The sequence below is a fragment of the Poecilia reticulata genome, chromosome 8, assembly GCF_904066995.2.
Source record: "Poecilia reticulata chromosome 8, P_reticulata-male-v2, whole genome shotgun sequence".
Lineage (NCBI taxonomy): Eukaryota > Metazoa > Chordata > Actinopteri > Cyprinodontiformes > Poeciliidae > Poecilia > Poecilia reticulata.
This window is the reverse complement of record NC_088837.1, coordinates 11358289-11380148: the sequence shown is the minus strand read 5'-3', so window position 1 is coordinate 11380148 and position 21860 is coordinate 11358289. Positions and strand designations below refer to the sequence as shown.

Here is a 21860-nt window from a genome sequence, read left to right as displayed (position 1 = left end):
ACGATCTGTCAGGACGTTTGCCATGAATATCCCTCGTCTATAACATCTTGTTGTCAGTTTATTTTTATATATAGAACTAAATATTTTTGGTTAAGCTGTTTTAATTCTGGAATAGTCACATGTCCAAAATTTTACTGCTAACTTTGTTTAAAGGTTAGCTAGTCTAGTCACAATGATTTAGAATGAGACTGAAAAAGCAGCGAAATTAGCCTTTTTATTATTTAAAGTGAGCAACACCTGTTCATACTCGACCACTTAACGTGTATTTATATATTATATTATTTAGGAAAACGGCAGTGCTAGAATGGTGTTGAAGAAAGAAAGGTGAAGAAGCTCTGGTGAGGTCTTCATTTAGTTTATTGAAATATGTATTAACTGTTTTTAAATTTTAAATAAGCTATATTATTTTATTATAAGATGATCAGGCATAGGAGAGCCAGGTGGAGTTTCAGAGTGTGAAGATATAAAAATTATATTAATTATATAAAAATTATATTAATTACAGGAGACAATAAGAAAAGTGCTTGAGGAGAGGTTTAAAAATAAATTAGGGGACATTTTTGGTACATAGTAAATAGAGTTGAGATGTATAAGAATGTATACATCTGAAAATGAAGTTGTTTAAATTCTCATTCTGTATGATAAAAATATACTTTTTATATTTAGTTCACATTCTGACATTACATTACTGTAGTGTCTGTTGTAAATCCATGAATCCATACAGGAACATCAGGCTGCAGAGAGTCAGAGGGAGGCAGAGACAGAAACACATATCAATAGATATTTTTAGTTAAATGTTTGCGGCTAAAAATGACAGAATAAAAAAAACATTTAGGCTTTTTGCTTCAGTGTTTTTTATGGCTCATGTTTGGTAAGTTACTGAATGCAGGGCTGGAAAGTGAGACAGAGTTAACAGTGAGGAGCTAAAGGTCTGTTAGACGTGAAAAGTATAATTTTTATTTATTTTGTAGATCAAACTGTTGCACTGATGTAGAGAGTTGTTCAAGAAGAACAAAACTTGTTTTTTAGATTTTATTTTTGTTGGTCAAACTGCTGTACTGAGTTTAAAACTGCCGAGTTCTATTTTATTATTTGTTTTTTACTTAGGTTTTAGAAAGAAGTATAACCAGTTCAACTGCAAGTCAATTTATATCAGTGCATTTTGACCAATAATCAAATGTCTTTTGACCAATAGGATATATCAGAATCTGGTAGCCTGTCTGTGCTACCAGAGTATGTAGCTTGCTAGTTGTGAGGCAAATGCTAAAGTGAGTGTTCATCATGGAATCCTGATTATTGGATTGTAAATGGTAACGTGTTAGAATACTTGTTACTGAAACAAGGGTCAGATTAGAGTAATGCATTACTGATGTGATGATGGCATAATTGTTTAACATTTCTGCTCAAAATATTTACTGATCTGTCAGGTTTCCGATATGCGTCCCCCCAATGACAGACTTGTTCCTACGCCCTTGCCTAGAACACTCTATAAGGTAATACCTATTATTACTTAAATTAGGTTTGTATGCTTTACTCAAGTCTCACTAAATTGTTTATTCAACTCAAGTAATGTGAGCAATGTACATGTTTGGCCTGAGAAAAGTACAAGACTACGTTATTTTGAGTAAACTGGATTTGACTGTTTTTGTCACTGGAGTGAATGCTTCAGATCAGCGATGCACAGTAAAGTGTGGGAAGCTTCCATTAGAAGAAACAGAGCTTCTTTAAAGGTGAGTTATTCGTCTTCAGTATATTTTTATGTGCCATGTATGCCTTTACTACTCGCATATATGGTTACAGGTTAATTTTTCTTTGAAAAGATGACGCATAAAAGTCTTTGCAGGCTAATATGCTAATGTTAGCATGGGCTCATGGGTCCAAAATTAGCTAAAACTGCCACGCCTTTTACTTGAGAGCCTTTAATGTTTTTGTCCATTGTTGTGGAAAAAAAACTTACCAAGCACAGTTCAGGTAAAATCACTCAATCAGGTTTATTTATGAATTATGCACAATACAGAGAGCTTGTAGGACAATCAATCATGAAGCAAATCTGGATGGAAAGCTCTGCCAGGCAGAGACAACACATGAGTCTTTTACACACATTAAAGTTGATTTTAAATGGACTTCTCTTATGTCTAGAAGAATGAATTTATAAACTCTTAGGAGTCAAACAACTAAGAATGATCATAATTAAGCTACCCAATTTCATGTGTTTTCTAGGAAACCCAACAAAACAAAAACAAAATAATGAGTCACCAATCACTAAATTACAAACTGGTAGAACATAAGATAAAACCAGATCCAAGACTGTGACCATGCTCATGGGTAGCACCAGTCACAGACTGCACAAAATTAAAAGTATCGATAGCATTAAGAATTGACTGAGCCATAGGTGAAGTAGGACGACAGAAATGAATATTAAAATCGCCAACAATGAGAACTCGGTCATACCTTGGCATGATATCAGCCAGGAAATCAGAAAAGTCATTTATAAAGTTTTTGTACTTCGGTGGCCGATAGACCACCGCACACAGCACAGTGTGAGAGCTACCGAGTTCAAATAGGCTGATCTCAAAGCTACTAAACGAGGCCAGAGGCAACTGTTTACAAGTAAAACTGCTTTTAAAAACAGTCACTATTCTTCCCCAGGACCCTGACATCCTTGGAGCATTAAAATAGCCGCAGTTCCACGGTACAAGTTCATTAAAAATGCTGGAGTCACCAAACCACTTGTCCATGATTCTGTTAATAAAACATCCAATCAATAAGAAGAAAAGAAATCCCTAATGACGAAAGTTTTATTTGTCAGCAACCTGGCACTTACCAAACCGATCCTGGCAGAAATCGGCAGGTCTACAACATCAGGTGGCATCCGGTGCTCCCGGCAAAGAGGCCGCAGGTTGCTAGGATTCACCCTGCGTCTACAGGGCCGAGGAGCACAGGGACCTGTGGTTGTGCCTGTGGTCATCGGGGCCCTCGGGGCAGTCATCCCCAAACTGGAGCAGTGGCTAAAACAGATCCCAGGAACAGCATCAGACATCTTAGTCTGGAAATGTCAGGTTCTAGGCACAGCCAAGATACTGCGCAGAACCCTCAAGCTCCCAGGCCTCTGGTAGATGACCCGAGCTCAGAGGATGAAAGAGTCCACCTGCGGAAGGGTGAGAAGGGAATTTATATAAATATGAATAAATATATATATATATACACATTGTCTGAGTATCTCCAAGTAGGTTTGATTTTAACTAGCGTTTCACCTAGCAGTAAACTACATTATTTTTTTCTAATGTGCACAACTATCAAACATTTCCCAAATACAATGTGACCCCAACACTGAAACTGTGAGTTTCTGTAACAGTATATGTTGAGTAACTGAGGGAAATAACATAAACATACAAAATATTTAGGGCTCTCTAACAAGCACCATGATGTGCAGAAGTGCTCACATCCCATAACTATTTCTAGCATTTGCAATGCGGCAGCCACAAATTCCGAGATATTTTACAACAAAGATGATTACTTCAGATCAACACAAAGTGCTGCATAACTGTAAAGTGTAAGGAAAATAATTTGCAAACTTTCTACCTTTCTGATAACATTTTAAAACTTAGAAATCTGACTCGTTATCAAATTTCTGGGCCTCGTCAGAGAACTTGGGAACAGGAAATTTAACAAGGCAAGTGATATCAGATCCGAACCTGTCCGAACAATATCAGATGATACATCATCTGATGTATCTAAGTCTGCTTTTTAAGCAGACTTAAAAAGCAGACATTTTAAGTCTGCTTTTAAAGCAGGTGTTTCTGTTTTTTAATAGAATTCCTTTAATTCAAGAGTTAAAGCCAGTTGTAGGAGTTTAAGATAGATGGTGTTTTTTTTCTCATTTCTGCCTTTGCAATGATTCTGCTTAAACATCTCTTTCTGTAAATATGTCTGTCTTTCTTCTGTAGCCTATACTTGGTATCACAAAACATTAGGCAATATCAAGATCGAATAATGGTAATAATAGCCTAAATGCAGCCAGTGGCATGTGGGCTATAACTAGCATGTTGTCTTACATTGACTTCCTCCATTCAGTGTGCTAAACATGGTTAATAAAAAAACAAAATAGCTAAAAAGCTTATTTTAGGAAAAATGCTACTTTTAATGTGGGCAGTAGTTACATTAGAAATGTTTGTGCTCTGCTTTTTGATTTTTACTTTTGCAAAAGTAAAAATCTGAAGTTCACTTTGTTTACCAGTAAACACACTCATCTCTTAGCAACAGATTAATAACAAATATTGTTTTTGTTAAAAAAAAAAAATTCTTCTGCTCTTTTGAAATACCACTTATTTTGTACTTGCTAACAATTGTGTAGTTGGTGAATTTTTTAGAAAATTTAGTTCTTTTTGTCATAAAACAAATTCAACACAAAAGTCAAAATCTCGATTTCGACTTCGTGGCAGTTCGTTACCGGAAAAAAACCTACTATCTCTTAACACCAAATTATATAAATTTTATAAATTTATTTATATAAATTTATAAACTATAAGTAATATTATGCTCTTTCAAAATACTGCTTATCAGCTTAGATACAAGAAATTTATCGTTGGTACATTTTGCAAAAGTGAAAATCAGATGTTTACTTTGTGGAACTTGGTTACCAGAAAACGCGATCATCTCTTAGCAACAGATTAACAGATTAGCAACAAAAATTCTTATTGATTACAAGACATTTATCATTGGTAAATTTCGCAAAAGTAAAAATCTTAAATTCACTTCGTGGCACTTGGTTACCAGTAAACACACTCATCTCTTAGCAACAGATTAGCAACAAAAATTGTTATTGTTCAAAAACATAGGATTTCTTCTGCTCTCTCTCAGATGTTTACTTTATGGAACCTTGTGGAACTTGGTTACCAGAAAACGCGATCATCTCTTAGCAACAGATTAACAGCATAGCAACAAAAATTCTTATTGATAAAAAAATATATAATATAATGTTTCTTCCGCTCTTTTGAAATACCACTTATTTTACACTAACAACAATTGTGCAGTTGGTGAATTTTGCCGAAACGTTATTTTTTTGTCAGTGGCAAATATATTAAACACACATTCAACACAAAAGTAAAAATCTCGATTTATACTTCGTGGCAGTTCGTTACCAGAAAAAAACCCCGCTTATCTCGTAAAACCAAATTAATAACAAGTAGTTTATAAAACAAAAGCTCTTTCGAAATAACGCTTACCTGATAAGATACTAGACATTTACCGTTGGCAAATTTCGCAAAAGTAACAATCTGAAGTTCACTTCGTGGCACTTGGTTACCAGTAAACACACTCATCTCTTAGCAACAGATTAGCAACAAAAATTGTTATTGTTCAAAAAACATAGGATTTCTTCTGCTCTCTCTCAGACGTTTACTTTATGGAACCTTGTGGAACTTGGTTACCAGTAAACACACTCATCTCTTAGCAACAGATTAGCAACAAAAATGGTTATTATTCAAAAAACATAAAATTTGTTATGCTCTTTTGAAATGGAGTGGAGCGGCAAAGTGAGAAGGATGGAAAAAAGAGAGCAAGGAAAAGCCAAAAACTGGACACATATTTTGTTCGTCGTCTTGAAGATGAAGCGGAGTTTTTTGTTGGCAGCGATTCAGACCCGCCAAAACTGCCAGCCCAGCCATGGAGCCAGGATAGTTACAGGTAGCAACTCTAATGTAGCAGGTAGCAACTCTAATGTAGCAACTCTAATGTTAATCACAATGTGTGAGTTAACTGATTATAAACTCACACAGCCGCCGAGCTTTCATCTCCTTTAGACTCTCCTGAAGGCTGAGTTATAGTCGCGGTTGTAACAGTTCGCGTTTTTGAGCCAAGACAGCGATATGGCGTTTATAGTTAATGTTTGCATTGGAGCCGCCTGGGAGAGCGGCGCGCGTGATCCGCACAGAGTTGCAAAGATCCAGAGATGATGCACGAGGCGCTGCGACATGCTGCGCATGCGCCGGCGTCAGCTCGTGCCGCTACGTGTCCGCTTCAACGCGCACAATGAACCGAGCTCATGATAAATTTAAACAAATTCAATAATTTCCATTGGCATGATTTATCACTACTCTTTTTATTTCTCTCTTTCTACAAAAAACTATGATAAAAGCTTTCAGGTTGGTGCTTTGGTCTCAGCTAAACCCTTTTGAAGGAAAATTTTATTTACAAAGACTTCAAAATTAATTTTATTTGTCGGTTTGTTAATTTATTTTTGGATATTTGAAAGGCCTTCCAGTTGCAGTGTTAAATGTTAGTTATAATTTAAAGTTTACTGATCTTTCAGATTGTGTTCTTGCATTATAATTTTGCCATTAACATTTATTACTTAAAAATGGTCTAAAAACAACAATAATATTGTTTATCAAAAATCTAAATTTGTTATTGTGACAGGTCTACACACATATGATATATAGTGTAGTTAGTTTATTGCCATGGATGGCATAGTTACTTTGAAAGAGTAATTTGATCAATGAAAAATTCATCAGATAGAAAATGTGCATCTCTTTTCCCTCCATCGTTTACGTTTGTGTCGCTGGTGTTACATATGAAACGTATCTCCCCAAGGAAAAAGAAGAAAGCAACAATATGTGTTTTCTAAAAATAATCACAAATAAGTAACTTGGATACGTAATTTTAATCTGATTATTGGATTGTAAATAGTGACACGTTAGATTACTCATTACAAGGGGTCAGATTAGAGTAACACATTGATGACACCATTGTTTGACATTTTTGCTCAAGCTATTTACGGATCTTTCCCGTTTCCGATATGTGTCCCCCCTCAATGATAAACTTGTTCCTACGCCCTTGGCAGGACAATAAAAACATAATTTGCATTAAATATACAAAATAAGGAAATTATGATTGGCAACATGCTTTAATATTGTTCGTACTTGTAGAGGTCAAGTGTCTCTGCTCTGTGCTTAAGTTTAAACTTTAAATATTAAATTACAGTTGACAATTAGATGTTAAAGTAAATTTATATTTGAAATATTGCCGAGCACTGGTAGCACTGTGTGTCTATATACACTGTGTGTATATATGCAAAAGTAGCTTTTATATATAAGCTACTTTATACACCGTTCAACCAAGTTATTTAAAAAAAATAATACAGCTGGATTACGGTCTTTCAACATTTATTGTTTTAAAATAATTAAATTTTGGAAGTCAATATTAAAATTTTCATTTAAACATTACTTTTAGATGAAAAGTTGTTTCAATACTTCCAAAAGAGTGTCTGTATTATACAGAAAGAGAAAAACACATCAGAATGATGGTGTTATATAAATACAATTTCATACCAACTCAGTCAAAGCAGATTGTTTTGGTTTTGATATCCCAATATTATCTGGTAAGAAGATTTTCTTTAACTGTCTACATTATGCTCTTATTCTAACGAAGAGCATGAACGCATTAGCCTGGAAGGTTACGACAGATAATGGAGATCCGGCGCTGCCGCGGCACCCTGTGTCCGTTGAAAACTGACTCTTCATCTTTAAGGACCTCATGAGTGAAGTCATATCTGGCCTGGTCCCTGTGCAAACAAGAGAAAAATAAATGAAAAACTGTCCTTTAAACTTGGTATGTTGATAATCAGGCATTTTTCTAATACAAAATCCCATTGGACCTCAGTATGTAGAGGGAGCGACGAGTCAGCAGCAGATCCAGCCATTCACTTGGCTCATTCTCCTTTACTAAACGCATGATGCTGTCAGATAAAAGACTCAAACCAGCAATGGTGCTGCCACAAAACTGAAAACAAGAAGAGAGAAATAACAGAAGAGACGTAACAAAACATCACAGCGACGCGATCAGGAAGTACCTTGACGCTGTCGACGTGGGGCTTGATGTAGCCAGCTTTGTCCAAATCCAGAACGTGCACGGGCCCCAGAAGAGGAGCGCCCCGAGGAAACGCCACAGACCGGACACGGTTCAGGATCTCCTCACACGGCGGAGCCCACCTCAGACGCTCCGTCTCTCTGTAGCCATGAATTGCCTGAACGTGTACAAGCAACAATAACACCTAAGTAAAAAGTGTATGGAGGATACATGCATGATTTTGCATAATATAGAACTATATTATATAGATTCAGAACTGCATAAGTTTCTTGGATTGATGACATTACAATGGGTACTTGTTTAGCCTATCAATTTCAACATTAATTTTGACACACCAAAGACTTGTCTGCTTGCCACTTGGTTTTTGAGAGGATCAATTCAGTCAATTTGAATAAATAACTAAAAACATTTGGTCAGCAGCTTTAGAAAGCTGTAACGGTTGTATGAAGTTTTAAATTATGCGGTAATCAAATACAACCTCTGTATAAACTAAATGCCCACCCAGCAAACTAATTTATTTACATCCTATACTACCAAAGATTAGTCTAGAACATTTTGTAAGGACTCATCCGGTGGGATGCTAAAATTCTGCATTTAAAAAAAATGCGTGTGACTTGGTGATGGGGAGCCACTGAAGGGGCTAGCAAATGTATAGGGGCGGCCATAGGTTTTGCTTCAGAATCCTTGCAAAGCTGTCTTACTGTCATCTGCGTTACTTGTGCGACACTTTTTTCCTTCCACTCAATCTTCCAATAATGCTGTCACTCTATGAACATTCAGCTTCTTTGACAACGAGCTTCTATGACTAACTTTCTGGTGAAGGGTGTCAACGACTCTCTGCTGGACAACTGTACAAACAGAAGTCTGCTTTGCAGTAAAATAAATGATTGCAACTCTGTGTTTGATAAATCCATATAAGTTTTATTGTTCATGGTATAGTAAATTACTGACATGTCCCTGCAATAGCTGCAAGCACGTCTTACATCGTCCCAGTGGTCGAACTCGTAGCGTTTCTTCCTCAGACCTGGCTCCAGCTCTTGCAGCAGGACAGCCTCCTCCTCCTCTGTGATGAAGCCCGGCCTCACCTCCACCTGAGAGCCCACAGTCTGCACCAGCTCCAGGCTTGACCCCACCACCATCACCTCATCTTGGAGAGATGACAATCCACCGCTGCTTCTGGGGCTCGAACAGCACCGTCGGTAGAGGTAAACAGCTGGGTTTCGTGTGTGTTTCAGGGTCGTCAGCAACAATTTCATCCTCCCGCACTTGCTAAGTTAGCTAGTTAACCGCGAAGAACAGAACTGTTTACCTTCAGCAGCGCTTAGTTTCGCTTGTCAGGCGGTCGTGTGGGGCGCCATGATGGAATCGCAATGCATTGTGGGGCGTGTGGTCTTGCAGTAGAAAACCTACAATAACAGAACTCAGATTTTGCCAAATAGAGGAAGCTACTTCGACGTTTTCAACGTGGATTTTATGTTCAAAATAAAAAGGGGAGACGTATAGTCAGTGCTATTTTTCAGCAGACAAATAGCTCTGCTCTGCAATTCTGCGAGTTTATATTTTATCGTCATGATTTTTTAATTTTTATTTTAGGTGAGTATGCTCTACTTAACCACACACACAACTTTTGACGCCTCTCTTGTTTTGAGGCGTTCAAGAAATTGTACCAAATCTGACAAGTTAACGGTATTATAAAAACATTACGTCTTCTCCCACTTATGCTGTAGTTCTTCACTATGAACACTGGAGGGAGATGAATACCTTTTACTGTAACTCATTTGGTTCTGTTTAAAAAAAAAAACATGATTAGCTTCTTCAATAATACTAAAAAAGCAGCAAGTCTACTTTGGAGGAAAATGTAAACTGACTACGAAAAAAAGCCTGACTAATATGGTTACGTAAATGTGCTCATATTTTAATGTGGTTGCAAGATTCAGTTTTCAAGAGTTCACTTTTGTCATAATGTAATTAATTTGGAAACCTTAAAATAGTTTGCCTATTTTAGTAGTTTTCCTGAGATGTGCTCATAAATTTAACTATTGTAAAAGTTTGTAGAGAGTTCAGGATCAAAGTAATCTTGTTGTACAAATAAGTCATGTCCACTATGCATCCACTTCCTTGGATGTTTTAAGGTTTTTGTTGCTTTAAAAAAATCAATGATCATGATTTATTGAACAAATCATGATCAATAAAAATTAAGCTTATTGGCAAAACAATTAACAAAAAAAAAGGGGGGGGGCCAAAAAAACAGCTTTAATGTTAGATTAAAAACTGATTTCTACAAATTATTATTCAAATAATAATAATAATAAAATGTATAAATTAAATAAAAAAAATAAATAATTAAAAAATGTTTACCATTCTTCTTCATAACATAAATATTCACCTTCTTTAAATTGACTGACCTAATTCAACAGAGGTCCAGCCAATTGGTGCTAGCAATCTTAAAATCAGTTAAATGGGAACCACCTGAGTGGAGTGACTCTGTCTGAAGTGATTGTAGCATAAAGGCACTTTTGTCTGGAAGGTTTATTCTCTAGTTAGTTAGTATTCATAGCTACCATTACGGCATGAAGGAAAAAGAACACTCCAAACTAATCAGAGAAAACACTATTGAAAATTATAAGTTAGGGGATGGATACAAAAAAAATCTCCAAAGCACTGAAAATCCATCACCAAGACATAGAAGTAATGGCTTATGTGTGAATCTGACTTGATCAGGCCATCTTCACAAACTGAGTAACTGTTGAAGAAGAGGTCTAATGAGAGAGGTCACCAGGTCTGGATGACTACGCTGAAGGAGTTACAAGCTTCAGCAGCTGAGATGAGAGAGACTCTGCATACAACTGTGGTGCCTGTGTTTTTCATCAGGCAACAATTGAAGAAAAGTAATATCAAGGCATGTGGGAGACTCCAAACTCCGGTGAAGAAAAAGTTATCTGTTCTGACAAGACTAAAATTAATTGTTGGTCATGACTGATTGGAAGAGCAATAAAATGTTAAAATCTCCAAGAGGTTAAATACTTTATATATTGTATTTCATATGAGTGGAACAAGAAGACAAGCATTAAAAAAATAGACTGTTTTGACGAGACATATCAACATACTTAACACAAATGACAGAATACTACGCTATCCCTAATCTTGAGCTTATGGTTTGAAGACAATGAGCCATCCCATAAATCTATTCAGCTATAAAATATATTTTTTAAAGGCAGCATGGAAGATGATAATAAAACAGATAAACAGGTAAATATTTTCTTCATGGAGATCCAGTTGCCTTACTTACTCAATATGATAAAATACAATAACATATTTAGAATATATATTTTGCTCTTTGATGATTGAACGAGATCTTGAAATATCCAAATCGCTCCACAGCTTATGAGGATCATTAGTTACCCAACTGATCTTCTACATTTCCACCACCAGTTGACAAACCCTTCTCTTCCAACACAAACAGCCCCTTCTCAGTATTACTATTATTCTGCAGTGACAAGTAATTTGGGTTCATGTGCCCAGTCTGTATTTAGAGCTGCTGTCCTACAACTTTTCAATCAAATGACTGTCTCATCGCCTGAATGTCTTGTCGATGAAATAATTCAGTCATTTGGTTCATGTGTGTTGGAGCGATGTCTAGATAAGCACTTTTGACCCGCGCTGCAGCCACGCCGAGAATTTGCCCGTCCGCCTGTTGTTCGTGCTGTGTGGACCAAGCTTGCAGAGGTTTGCCTGGAGATCTGCCACTGGGTTGTGGAAGAGCGGGTTCAGCAGGGGCGGAGTGCTCTACATGCATACAGCCATTGAATTATTCAGCTTTATGAATCATTGAGTCATGCCACTCCTTTCTAGGCCCTCGCCTCAGAGCTGCAGCCTCTCAGCCTCAGATTAGGTGAACATCTGACAGGCAAAAAAATAAAAATAAATAAAAAAATAACAACAGAGAATTATGCAGATTTGTTTTACTTCTAGTCTCAATGAATGGGTTGAAGCCATCATTTTCAGTGACAGGACATTTTATGTTCTCAAATAAAGCCGTTGAAAGTTGGTGCTCCTTTTTTTTTTAAAGAAAGTTATTAAAGGTTAATTACGTTTTACATCAGGCCGAGCAGAAATGGCCCATTACGTTTTAACATTTGAATGCAGGCTGCTTTCTTCTCAGTTTCAAAATTTCAAAGAGATGTTAAAACATCACCTGAAGTTATCCCTACATCATTTTGGAAATATGCCATCAGTAGATACATTGTATTACTGAAAGGGCTGGGTGCAGTAATAAAGTAATTTACAATGCCATTATATAAGGATGAGGGCACTACCAGGAAAAGTGAAGTGAAGTGCAGTGTAGAGAAATGAAACCCATTTATTCCAGAGCCATAAAGAGGTATGGATACCGAGACAATAAACATCTCATCCACCCTGCGTTTTTTCTGCGTTCCAGTACGCACTGTCCAGGTATTAGCAAAATGCTTATCTTTTTTTCTAAACAGCAAGAGGGATTTTGGTGACAGTCTGCATTCGTTTTACACTGCAGTTATATCATATCTCAATTTTTTTGTTTAATTTATGTGAAAATCATTACTATTGATCACCCGTCACATGTTTTGGGATTTCTACTGGAAAGTATCAAAAAAGGACATGTTAAATTGTCCAAACAGTAAGATTTTACATTCAGAAGCAATTTGTTGCTGCAACTTTGGAGATATGCAGTTTCTGTGTTAACAGTTATGATTTTTATCTCCATTTTATACGGAGCCCTTCTGGGAAGAAAAAAGAAACTTGTGGCCGCAATTTTGTTATAATTAAGTCATTCCAGTGAAATAAATAAGTTGTCCCCATAAGATATTAAGTTGTGCCCACGAATTGAACAAGTCGTTCCCACAAGTTATTAAGTCAGTGGCCATGATTTTTGTCTCCCACATCACCAGGCAGGCTCCGTAGTTTTAAGGTCTTATTTGTAAACACGTCCCAAACTATGTGGGGACTTATAATAAACAAATAGCCAAGTAGACGTGTGACAAGAAAAGGCTGGAATTGAACCTACTACCTGAAAAACAACTACCACTGAGCGACTGGATTTATAGATGCTGATAGTTTTTTCATAATGTCACAATTTGTTTCTTTTTTTACAAAACTGTCCTCGGTTCATTACAACTTTTTGCCTTTGACTTCAGTCAATAGGATTCATTCATCCATTATCTATACCCTCTTATCCTTGCAGGGTCACTTGGGGGCTGGTGCCTGTCTCATTGGGTAAGAGGCAATGTACATCCTGGACAAGTCCCCAATCCATCGCAGGTTAGTTTCTGTTTATTCCTTTCACCCATTTCAGTATCCTCTGCATTGGTCATTTGTCATTTTAACCATTTTTGGAGGTCGAAAACATAAACAATTATGCTCTGGTCAAACTCAAAGCCCAAAACTGATGTACTAAATCTTCACAGAGCTGGATCAGTCTATTTAATTGGGTTGGCAAAGTAACCCAAATTTATAGTTATTTTGTCGTTTATGATGTTGTGGGACCCAGACACTTAACTCCAACATGCCCATTAATCTGAGTCTGCATTTGTATTCCATATTGCTGGATACATATGTGACAGCAGTTGGATGAAGGATTGTGGGTTAAATTGGTTTGAGTGGTTGGCTTTGGGGCTGCACAGTGGCGCAGTTGGTAGAGCTGTTGCCTTGCAGCACGAAGGTTCTGGGTTCGATTCCCAGCCCCGGTCTTTCTGCATGGAGTTTGCATGTTCTCCCTGTGCATACGTGAGTTTTCTCCGGGTACTCCGGTTTCCTCCCACAGTCCAAAAACATGACTGTCAGGTTAATTGGCCTTTCCAAATTGCCGGTGTGAGTGTGTACATGGTTGTGTGTCCTGTGTGTCTCTGTGTCTGTGCGACAGACTGGCGACCTGTCCAGGGTGTACCCCGCCTCTCGCCCGGAACGTTAGCTGGAGATGGGCACCAGCAACCCTCCCGACCCCACTGAGGGACAAGGGTGAAAGAAAATGGATGGATGGATGGATGGTTGGCTTTGACTAGAGCACATTTTATTTATCATCCAGACAGGACAAAACACCAGAGGATAACAGAGGATGGAGAATAACAAGAACATACCAGGAGGAACCAACAACTAAGTGGAAGAGTTGAGGTATCAGCAGAATAGAGTAATTACTGGTTTGGAAAACCGGTGATTCTAATTAACAAACAAATTGCTGCTGTGGGAGAACTTAGAGGGTGATACCAGAGGAGGGAGACAGAGGAAAAGGAAAACACAGGGATTTGGGAAAGTAAAGTAATCAAATGAAGCTAGTAAATAGAAAACTCAAAACCAAAGACTCAAATCACAAGAGAAATGTTGGATTAAGATTAAAGGACTGAACTGAACATAGCAAAACAAAACAAAAGCATCTACAAGAATACAAAACAAATCCAAAATCACATGGAACGCAAACCTTTCTTATTGTGACAAATATTGAATGTTTTGTACCCAGAGGTTTTAAGAGGGTAGAGTGGTTTTGTAGTGGTTCATGTCTGAAATGGAGGTTTTTGCATATGAAGCGGTGGACATCGTGTGCCTTATGGTAGGACTGGTTTTGATCGACTCTACATTACAGGTACTTAACTAGGTCCCAGCTAGACTTATTTTGAAATGTCTTTTCGGAAAATGTCATACTTTTTTATTTAGTTACACTACAACCATATACAATAAACCAGTAGTCTAGTTAAAATTGACTTTTTGCTGCTGTCCTTGGTGCTGAAATATCTTGAGTTGTCTGTTGTGCTGAATCTATCTATCTATCTATCTATCTATCTATCTATCTATCTATCTATCTATCTATCTATCTATCTATCTATCTATCTATCTATCTATCTATCTATCTATCTATCTATCTATCTATCTATCTATCTATCTATCTATCTATCTATCTATCTATCTATCTATCTATCTATCTATCTATCTATCTATCTATCTATCTATCTATCTATCTATCTATCTATCTATCTATCTATCTATCTATCTATCTATCTATCTATCTATCTATCTATCTATCTAATCATGTTTTTTTCTGTCCTTGCGGTGGGGTCAGCCTCCCCTCACAATCAAAAGCCTCTCTAAGTGGACACGAGGCAAAACGATCCTCTTCCTGACATATCGAATGGCCGTTTAAGGTCGCGCTATTATCGATTGGTACTCGCGCTTGCAAGCCATTCCCTCCCCCAGGTTAGTCTGTTCAATAGGTGAGAAGAGCTGATTCTCCAGGTCACCCTTAAATCTGGATATGCAACATCACTGCCCATTCACACAGGCAAAAATGCGCGCGCGCAAACACAGACACACGCGTCTATTTGTGGAGCCAATCAATTAGGTCTCGTAATACATTTTTGCCCTGTAATGAAGAAGAAGAAAAAGAAGAATGATGATGATGATGATGATGATGTGAGGTCCAGCCTTTCTCTCCGCTGACGCTTCACGTAACGTGGCAACAGCCCTTTAAAGAAGGTGTACAATGAGACAAGTGACATCACGCTTTATATCCAGAAGATTGATGCCAAAAAAAATGTCAGCTTTAACAAAAAAAAAATTATTATTTTTTTTTTTAAGATGTTAGTGTTATTATCCAGTTCACGCTCCCTTGAGTTGCATCTGAAAACATTTGCAGAGTACTGCGGCTGTAGCGCAGAGCATGTGCTTACTGGTCACACCTTGGAACGAGCACCAATGTTTTGGTGGTGGGATGAAAAAAAAAAGTAGCCTCGGGCAGAGGAGAGAGTGAGGGAAGAAGATCCTCGACTCACTTTCAGAGAGGGAGGGGAGAGAAGTGAGCTCTCTTCGTCCATTAATTTCCAAACGTCTGTTGCTAAGAATAGCCTCTCCCCTCCACCTTCCCTAACAAACACATGCAGACTTGCGCGCTCGCACTGTGACGCGCAGCTTTTTTTCTCCCCCTTCTTCTTCGTCTTCTTCTTCTTTCTGTTACACGCTCCCGTGTGCGCGCAGTCATTGTCAGCTCGGGTTGCAGCTGTGTCTTTTGCAGGAACTGCATGATGCCAACGTCAGTCACACACACATACACGCGCATCTGGCTTATAATAAACGCTTACCCTAATATGGACATTATGAAATGTGTAACACCTCATCCCCCCCCACTTGAAATCAATTGAATATTTTACGCATAACTGGGGAGGTTCAAGTGGAATGGGCGCGTCTATACTGCAGCCAGAAGCACCTGGGGAGAAACAGGCTATGAACGAAGAACGAAGTGTCCACCCGTGGCATACGTGTGCAAGTTGCGTGCGTCATACGCCGTACCCGCAGAACACAGTTTAGACAAACTGGTTTTTCTGGCGGCTTCATTTAATCGGCTTGATATTTACAGAGGGGAAGAAAAAAAAAAGAAACACGATCCCCTCCCCTTTCTGTCCATACACCAATCGATCTGTCTCAATATCCATCCATACGTTCGTTCGTCCGTTTGTCCATCTCCCTCTCCCCTTGAGAGCTGCTGGATAAGGAGGCCCTCTCCAGTGAAAGAGAGAATGAGAGAGAGAGAGAGAGAGAGAGAGAGAGAGAGAGAGAGAGAGAGAGAGAGAGAGAGAGAGAGAGAGAGAGAGAGAGAGAGAGAGAGAGAGAGAGAGCTCTTCCAGGACATTTGGGCTCATCGGTGCGGATCCAAGACTGTTCGGGGTGGGGATGGTGAGGGATATTTTTCTCGGCACCTCCTCGATCGGCCGAACCTAGATCATGAGAGGGTGTGAAGCGGCGAAGAACAGCCTTGTCTTTGACGACGCCGTCCCTTTCCCTCCGCTTCTGGATGGATGCTCGCTGCAGGTGAGGGATTGAAGAAGAGGACAGTGTGGTTGCAACGAAGAGGATAGGAGAGGATGCTTCTGAATTCGTTTGATGAAGAAGAAAAGACTTTTATGTACATCAATGACAGCGAGGCTCCAAAGGAAAACAGTATATTTTTTTTCCAACATCTCATCTCTGAATGGGATTATGCGATCAGATTTGAGATTGACAAATGTCACATTTTTTCCTGGTGTCAAGGCTAGTCAGAGCGCACTTGTAAAGCAGCTGTAGGGCGACGGGAGCCACATTTTTGCCACACGCTGTATCAAACATTGCGGATGTTCCAAAAATAAATAAATAAATAATCCTGGCTCTCCCTGTTTTTTTTTTTTTTCCTTTTTTTTTTTTTTTTTTGCCAATGCCTTTTTTATTAATTGGAACACATTGAGAGAACGTCCGTAAATCTATTTTAAAAAAATCTCTTCATTTTTTATCTCAAATTCTAACATGAAGTGTGAAGAAATGAAGCGTCCAGAAAGGTGCGGGAACATCTGGTGCGCTCTGATCCAAGCATGAACCATACAGGAGAACATGAAACATTCATGTTTAACTCGATAGTCTCCTCATGAGCCCATGTTTGGAGGCAAATCCTACTTTTTATGGACATAAAATCGGACTAAGACTGAGACGCCCAACAGCACTACCCTACAGTGCAACCAGTCAGCCAACCGACCACACATTTAATTTCCTCACACCCACAGTTGGCCGTTGGCAGAGGCACACAGAGGAAGGAGACGCCGTAGGCTTACATGGGCGTCCTCGTCTGCTGAAGCCGGGAGGTGCAGGTGTTGATCGGCAAGCTCGCAAGGCAACCCCCGTTGTGCATATGAGACGTTCGGATCCAGAGGAGATGTAATGTGGTGTGGCCACACAGCTGTGCATTGGTCTCCTTTTCCGCTGTTTCGTGAAGATTGGCATCCAAGATCGGTGTCCGCTGAATGGCGCGGTTCGGAGACGAGATGCCGGGCAGGTACGGCGGGGGGCCCGGTGGTGGAGGGGGCCCCGGGGGCCGCGGCGGCAGCAGGCAAGGCGGGCCACACGGACATGGCCACGGCCATGGGCACGGCCACGGTCACGGACCACCAGGAGGACCCGGGGCCCAGAGAATGTACAAGCAGTCTATGGCGCAGAGAGCCCGCACAATGGCCCTCTATAACCCCATCCCGGTACGCCAGAACTGCTTCACTGTCAATCGCTCGCTGTTCATTTTCAGCGAGGATAACTTCGTGAGAAAATACGCCAAAAAGATCACCGAATGGCCATATCCTTTTTTAGGCGTTGTGCAGTGAGTAAACATTCATGATACAGGTCTTGCCAGTAGGTAAGTTTTCAAATATAGTAAGCTAGTAAGTAAGCTCTACTATATATATATATATATATATATATATATATATATATGTTATATGATATATAAGTGTAACAAGCCGGACTATCTATGTGAGGTGGCTGAAGAAATGCTGACTATGCAATTTTCAGATAATCAAGTGTGTGTGTGTGTGTGGAGGGGGGGGGGGGGGGTATTGATCCCCATCAATCACTTATTCCTTTTAATTTCATGTCAAAGTATTGCAGGATTTGCTTGATATACCTGTCTGTGAGAGGTGTGTGTAGTGTGAGCGTGTGATAAGGGTGGGAGGTTTTGGGGGGTGTCTAGGGGGCGCCGCTGGTTGCTGATGTCAGCATGTGCAGCAGGCCCCATGCCTAGTACAGAGAAAGTGGCGAGAGGAAGTGGAGTTGGGGAGAGGGGGGGGGGGGCGAGGGGGAGACCAAAAAAAGCACAATATTGGTGTGAATGTGTGTTTGGGTGAGTGTGTCCTTGCTGTACACACACTCCTATCAGCGTGATGCAGGTGTCTTTATAGATAGGATGTGCAGGAGACAGAGCAGGTAGCAGTCTGTATGGTGTATTAACCCGAGCATTAAATCGTGACTGGAGTTTTTATCCCCCCCCCCCACACACACATTTTGAGGCTTTCTGCTCTTAATCGGCCAAGATGCAGGCATCACTGAAGTAATGTCATCATTTCCAAACTGCCTGCATGACTCTGTTTTGCAAGTGGCGGGGAATTCTTTCCATCAACCTCCTACATTTGAGTTACCATACACAATTCATGCTAAAGGCAGCAAGTAAAGTGAAGGTTTTCATGTCGATATTATCAGTGTGCACCTTTTGCATTTTTTCCCCCCATATTGGTTAATGGCAAGAAGGGAAATTGTAGTAATGACTGTGCTGACGCCTGAGCCATGACATAACTGCACACATTAATTGGTCTCTTCTGGCAAAATGCAGAACATAAAGAGCCTTCGAACCAACATTAAGTGACAGACGTGTTGGTGGAAAAAGAAGTTAATCAAAGAGCTCCAGCATAAAATGGTCATTGTACAGTTCACTTGGACAGATGAAACATAGTCTCTGTTGAATTCATTCAGTGTATGATGCTCTATCTTCAAACGGTTTAATCTAACAAAACATTTTGAACTCTGTCACCAGAGTTTTGAAATCTTTTATCAGTATTAACTTTGTTGTACCTATAGGATACAAAAGTAGATGAGTTTGTATTCACTTTAAAGAATAACCTCTCTTGATTTTCAAGCTGCGAAATGTCAGGTACTGCATTTCTTTACTGTAATTTTGATTTTCTTTATAATTATATTTATTTTATGGGGTAAATTTTGGGGAGATAAGTATGGCTTCTTATTCTTTTTTCCTCCGGTACTTTCAGTGATTGTATTGTGTTCTTAATATTCAATACACAATAGTGGCTTCACAAAAATGAGACTGTAGCTGCAGAACTCTGTTTTCCCCTTTAACGTGTTTCGAAGAATATCTCACTTAAGGTTCAATTGGTCTCCAGGGGCTTTTGTGCTTGTGAAGTTGTTTTGATAGCATAAAAAGCATTTAAATGTAGAGTTAAGTTTTCATGGTGAAATTTGAAGAGCAATTTAGATTTTACTATCACAAGCCATTTTAGACCTTTGGCAATGCGCCTTGGTCAATACCATAAAGACAAGTTTTATTGCAGCTTCAAAGAATCTTTACAGTAGACTTCACATTATGTTAAATCAGCCAATTATCCAGTAAGATAAGGACGAATGTAACCCGATAAGTTTTCTATACCGCAAGATTTGCAAGTGCTTGATTGGATGATGTTATAACACCCCCCCTCCCCCCCATCACACAAGACAACGGCACTGGGTGTAACACAAAAACAGTAATCACTAAGCAGTTGATGTCAGAAGCAAAAAATTATTTTACAATTTATGAAAAAATCTCAATCTCAAGAGAAGAAAGACTCAAGGAAGCTTTAAGCTTCAGGGTCTCCAAGGCCCAAACAACAAACAAAACACCCCCTTATAACTAAAAAAATAATAAAACAACCACTTTCTCGATGAGAACTGAAAAAAGGTACAAAAGCTGAACTCCCTGGCTAACCACAAACCAGGAGAAAAACATTTTACAACAAAAACGTCAGAGAACCCCTACCAGCTTCCACTGTGAATGTAAACACACTGTTTTAGTGAGACACTTAATTCCTCACAATATTGTTCACAGCAAGATCACTTAAGTCCCCACTGACAACAGTCAGCAGACAGACAAGATCACTGCAGATCAAGGCCCAGAGGGGGGAAAAAAAGGGTCTGACATCTTTGGCATGGAGCTGTTTATGGAGTGGCTGACAAGCTCCAACACATTTCACCTGTGGTAGCCAGAAAGAAACACAAAGAGAGAGAGCTGAGGAAGAGAGCCCCTAGAGGTCAGTGACTATAACAAATGACAACAATTTCTAAGCTAATTCAAGCAAAAATGAATTGGGAAGTACAGTATGGTCACATGGTCACTATTCATGTTTTAGAGCTGTCAATTGACAACATTACAGAGAAAATGTAAACTCTCAATACAGCATTTATCAAGATTTTCTCATTAAAATGTCTCTTTCCCATTGCATGATGCGACAATACCGTGCAGAAAAGGTAAATTGTAATATTTCTCTCTAACTGGGTTAAGATTAGGACTGTGAGAATTTAAATTAAATTTTTTTAATGTGGCAATAAAATCTTTTCTTCCTCGTTTGCCCCCATCATACCATTTTTCAGACCATTTATTTATTTATTATTTGGTAAAAAGTCTACCCAAGTACTGAGGAACTGATCAAATGTCTATGATTTAATATTTAAAAATTACATAGCCAGATGGGCCAAAATATAAAGTTAAGTGGAAATTTTGGTATTATAAGGACCAAAATGACAATATATCATATAAATAACAAAATACAACTTTCCAAATCAGTTTATTTCAATATAAAGCTTATAAAAACATTAACTGCAGGTGTGTGTGTGTGTCTTTGTCTGAATTGTTGATTGAAACAGGTTTGCTTTTCATTTAGTGGGTAGAGAATCCAAATATTTTACTCAAGTAAGAATAGTGATACTTTACAATAAAATTACTCAAGTAAAAATAAGAAGTACAGCGTTCTAAAAGTAAATTTTACTCAAGTAAATGTAATTGAGTGAATGTCACTAGTTACTACCCAACTCTGCTGGCAACGACCAATTCTGAGCAACTCTGTCACAAAATACACTGACGCTACAAAGGTGAATATTTCATTATTTAATAACAAAATTCAGAATTCAGATGCATTACTCTGCAATTTTAAGATGTTAAAATAAGCAATGACATATTACTTTGGAGTCTAAAACATGATATTTTGTCTCTTGCATCTTGTAAAAAACATTTGAAAATGGCAATTTGTGTAGTGTGTAGGTAATTTAACAATATTTTGCATTAAAATGGCTTAACTTAAATCTGTTCATTTTAAATATTCATTGTTTCTAGTTGACATTTTTGCAATAGAAACAAAATGATGCACGTGACAGACATTTTCTTAATTCTTACTTGCTTTTTTCATTGCATCACACTAATGTTCCTGAATAGTCACCAAACATAATCGGAGTCAAATATGTTGTTGACCGCTGTATTGATACACAAATCTACTGTACAATCAAATCCTCATCTGCTCAAAAATCATGCCACACTATAAAGATTGGAAGTTCAAACCAAATAGTCTGAAGTGTAACATAAAATATTGGATATTTTGCTCACTGGTGCTAAGGGGGAAAAAAAGCTTTTTTTCTCTCACTCACTGTAA

The 21860-nt window shown here is 38.5% G+C and overlaps 2 protein-coding genes and 1 long non-coding RNA gene across 21 annotated transcripts in view; 2 read left to right on the top strand and 1 right to left on the bottom strand.

Annotated features, from left to right (window-relative positions):
* Positions 1-1966: 1966 nt before the first annotated feature.
* Positions 1967-9252, bottom strand: alkbh7 (alkB homolog 7, RNA demethylase). Its single transcript, XM_008415841.3, has 4 exons — positions 8850-9252; positions 7850-8023; positions 7655-7779; positions 1967-7561 (listed from the first exon to the last, which is right to left on the bottom strand). Exons 1-4 carry the CDS (start codon positions 9120-9122, stop codon positions 7441-7443), a joined length of 693 nt encoding a protein of 230 aa, XP_008414063.2. The 5' UTR covers positions 9123-9252; the 3' UTR covers positions 1967-7440.
* A 69-nt stretch (positions 9253-9321) lies between these two features.
* LOC145552521 (uncharacterized) lies at positions 9322-14737 on the top strand. The gene is made up of 3 exons (XR_014088594.1): positions 9322-9459; positions 13085-13161; positions 13925-14737. It is a non-coding gene; the product is annotated as an uncharacterized LOC145552521 (long non-coding RNA).
* A 1740-nt stretch (positions 14738-16477) lies between these two features.
* The window catches only part of cacna1aa (calcium channel, voltage-dependent, P/Q type, alpha 1A subunit, a), an 84568-nt gene continuing 79185 nt past the window's right edge, over positions 16478-21860 (top strand). For all 19 annotated transcript variants that reach the window (XM_008415832.3, XM_008415833.3, XM_081609891.1 and 16 more), the window contains exon 1: positions 16478-17974. In XM_008415832.3, coding sequence (XP_008414054.1) covers positions 17652-17974 — 323 coding nt within the window. In that variant the 5' untranslated portion in view covers positions 16478-17651. The remainder of the gene's footprint in view (positions 17975-21860) is intronic.

Excerpts from the sequence above, each read along its gene's own strand:
- alkbh7 (XM_008415841.3), bottom strand. The coding sequence starts at position 9,122 with ATGAAATTGTTGCTGACGACCCTGAAACACACACGAAACCCAGCTGTT. Across the intron at positions 7,780-7,849 it reads CCCACGTCGACAGCGTCAAG|TTTTGTGGCAGCACCATTGC; the intron begins GTACTTCCTGAT and ends TCTTGTTTTCAG. Across the intron at positions 7,562-7,654 it reads CGCTCCCTCTACATACTGAG|GGACCAGGCCAGATATGACT; the intron begins GTCCAATGGGAT and ends TTGTTTGCACAG.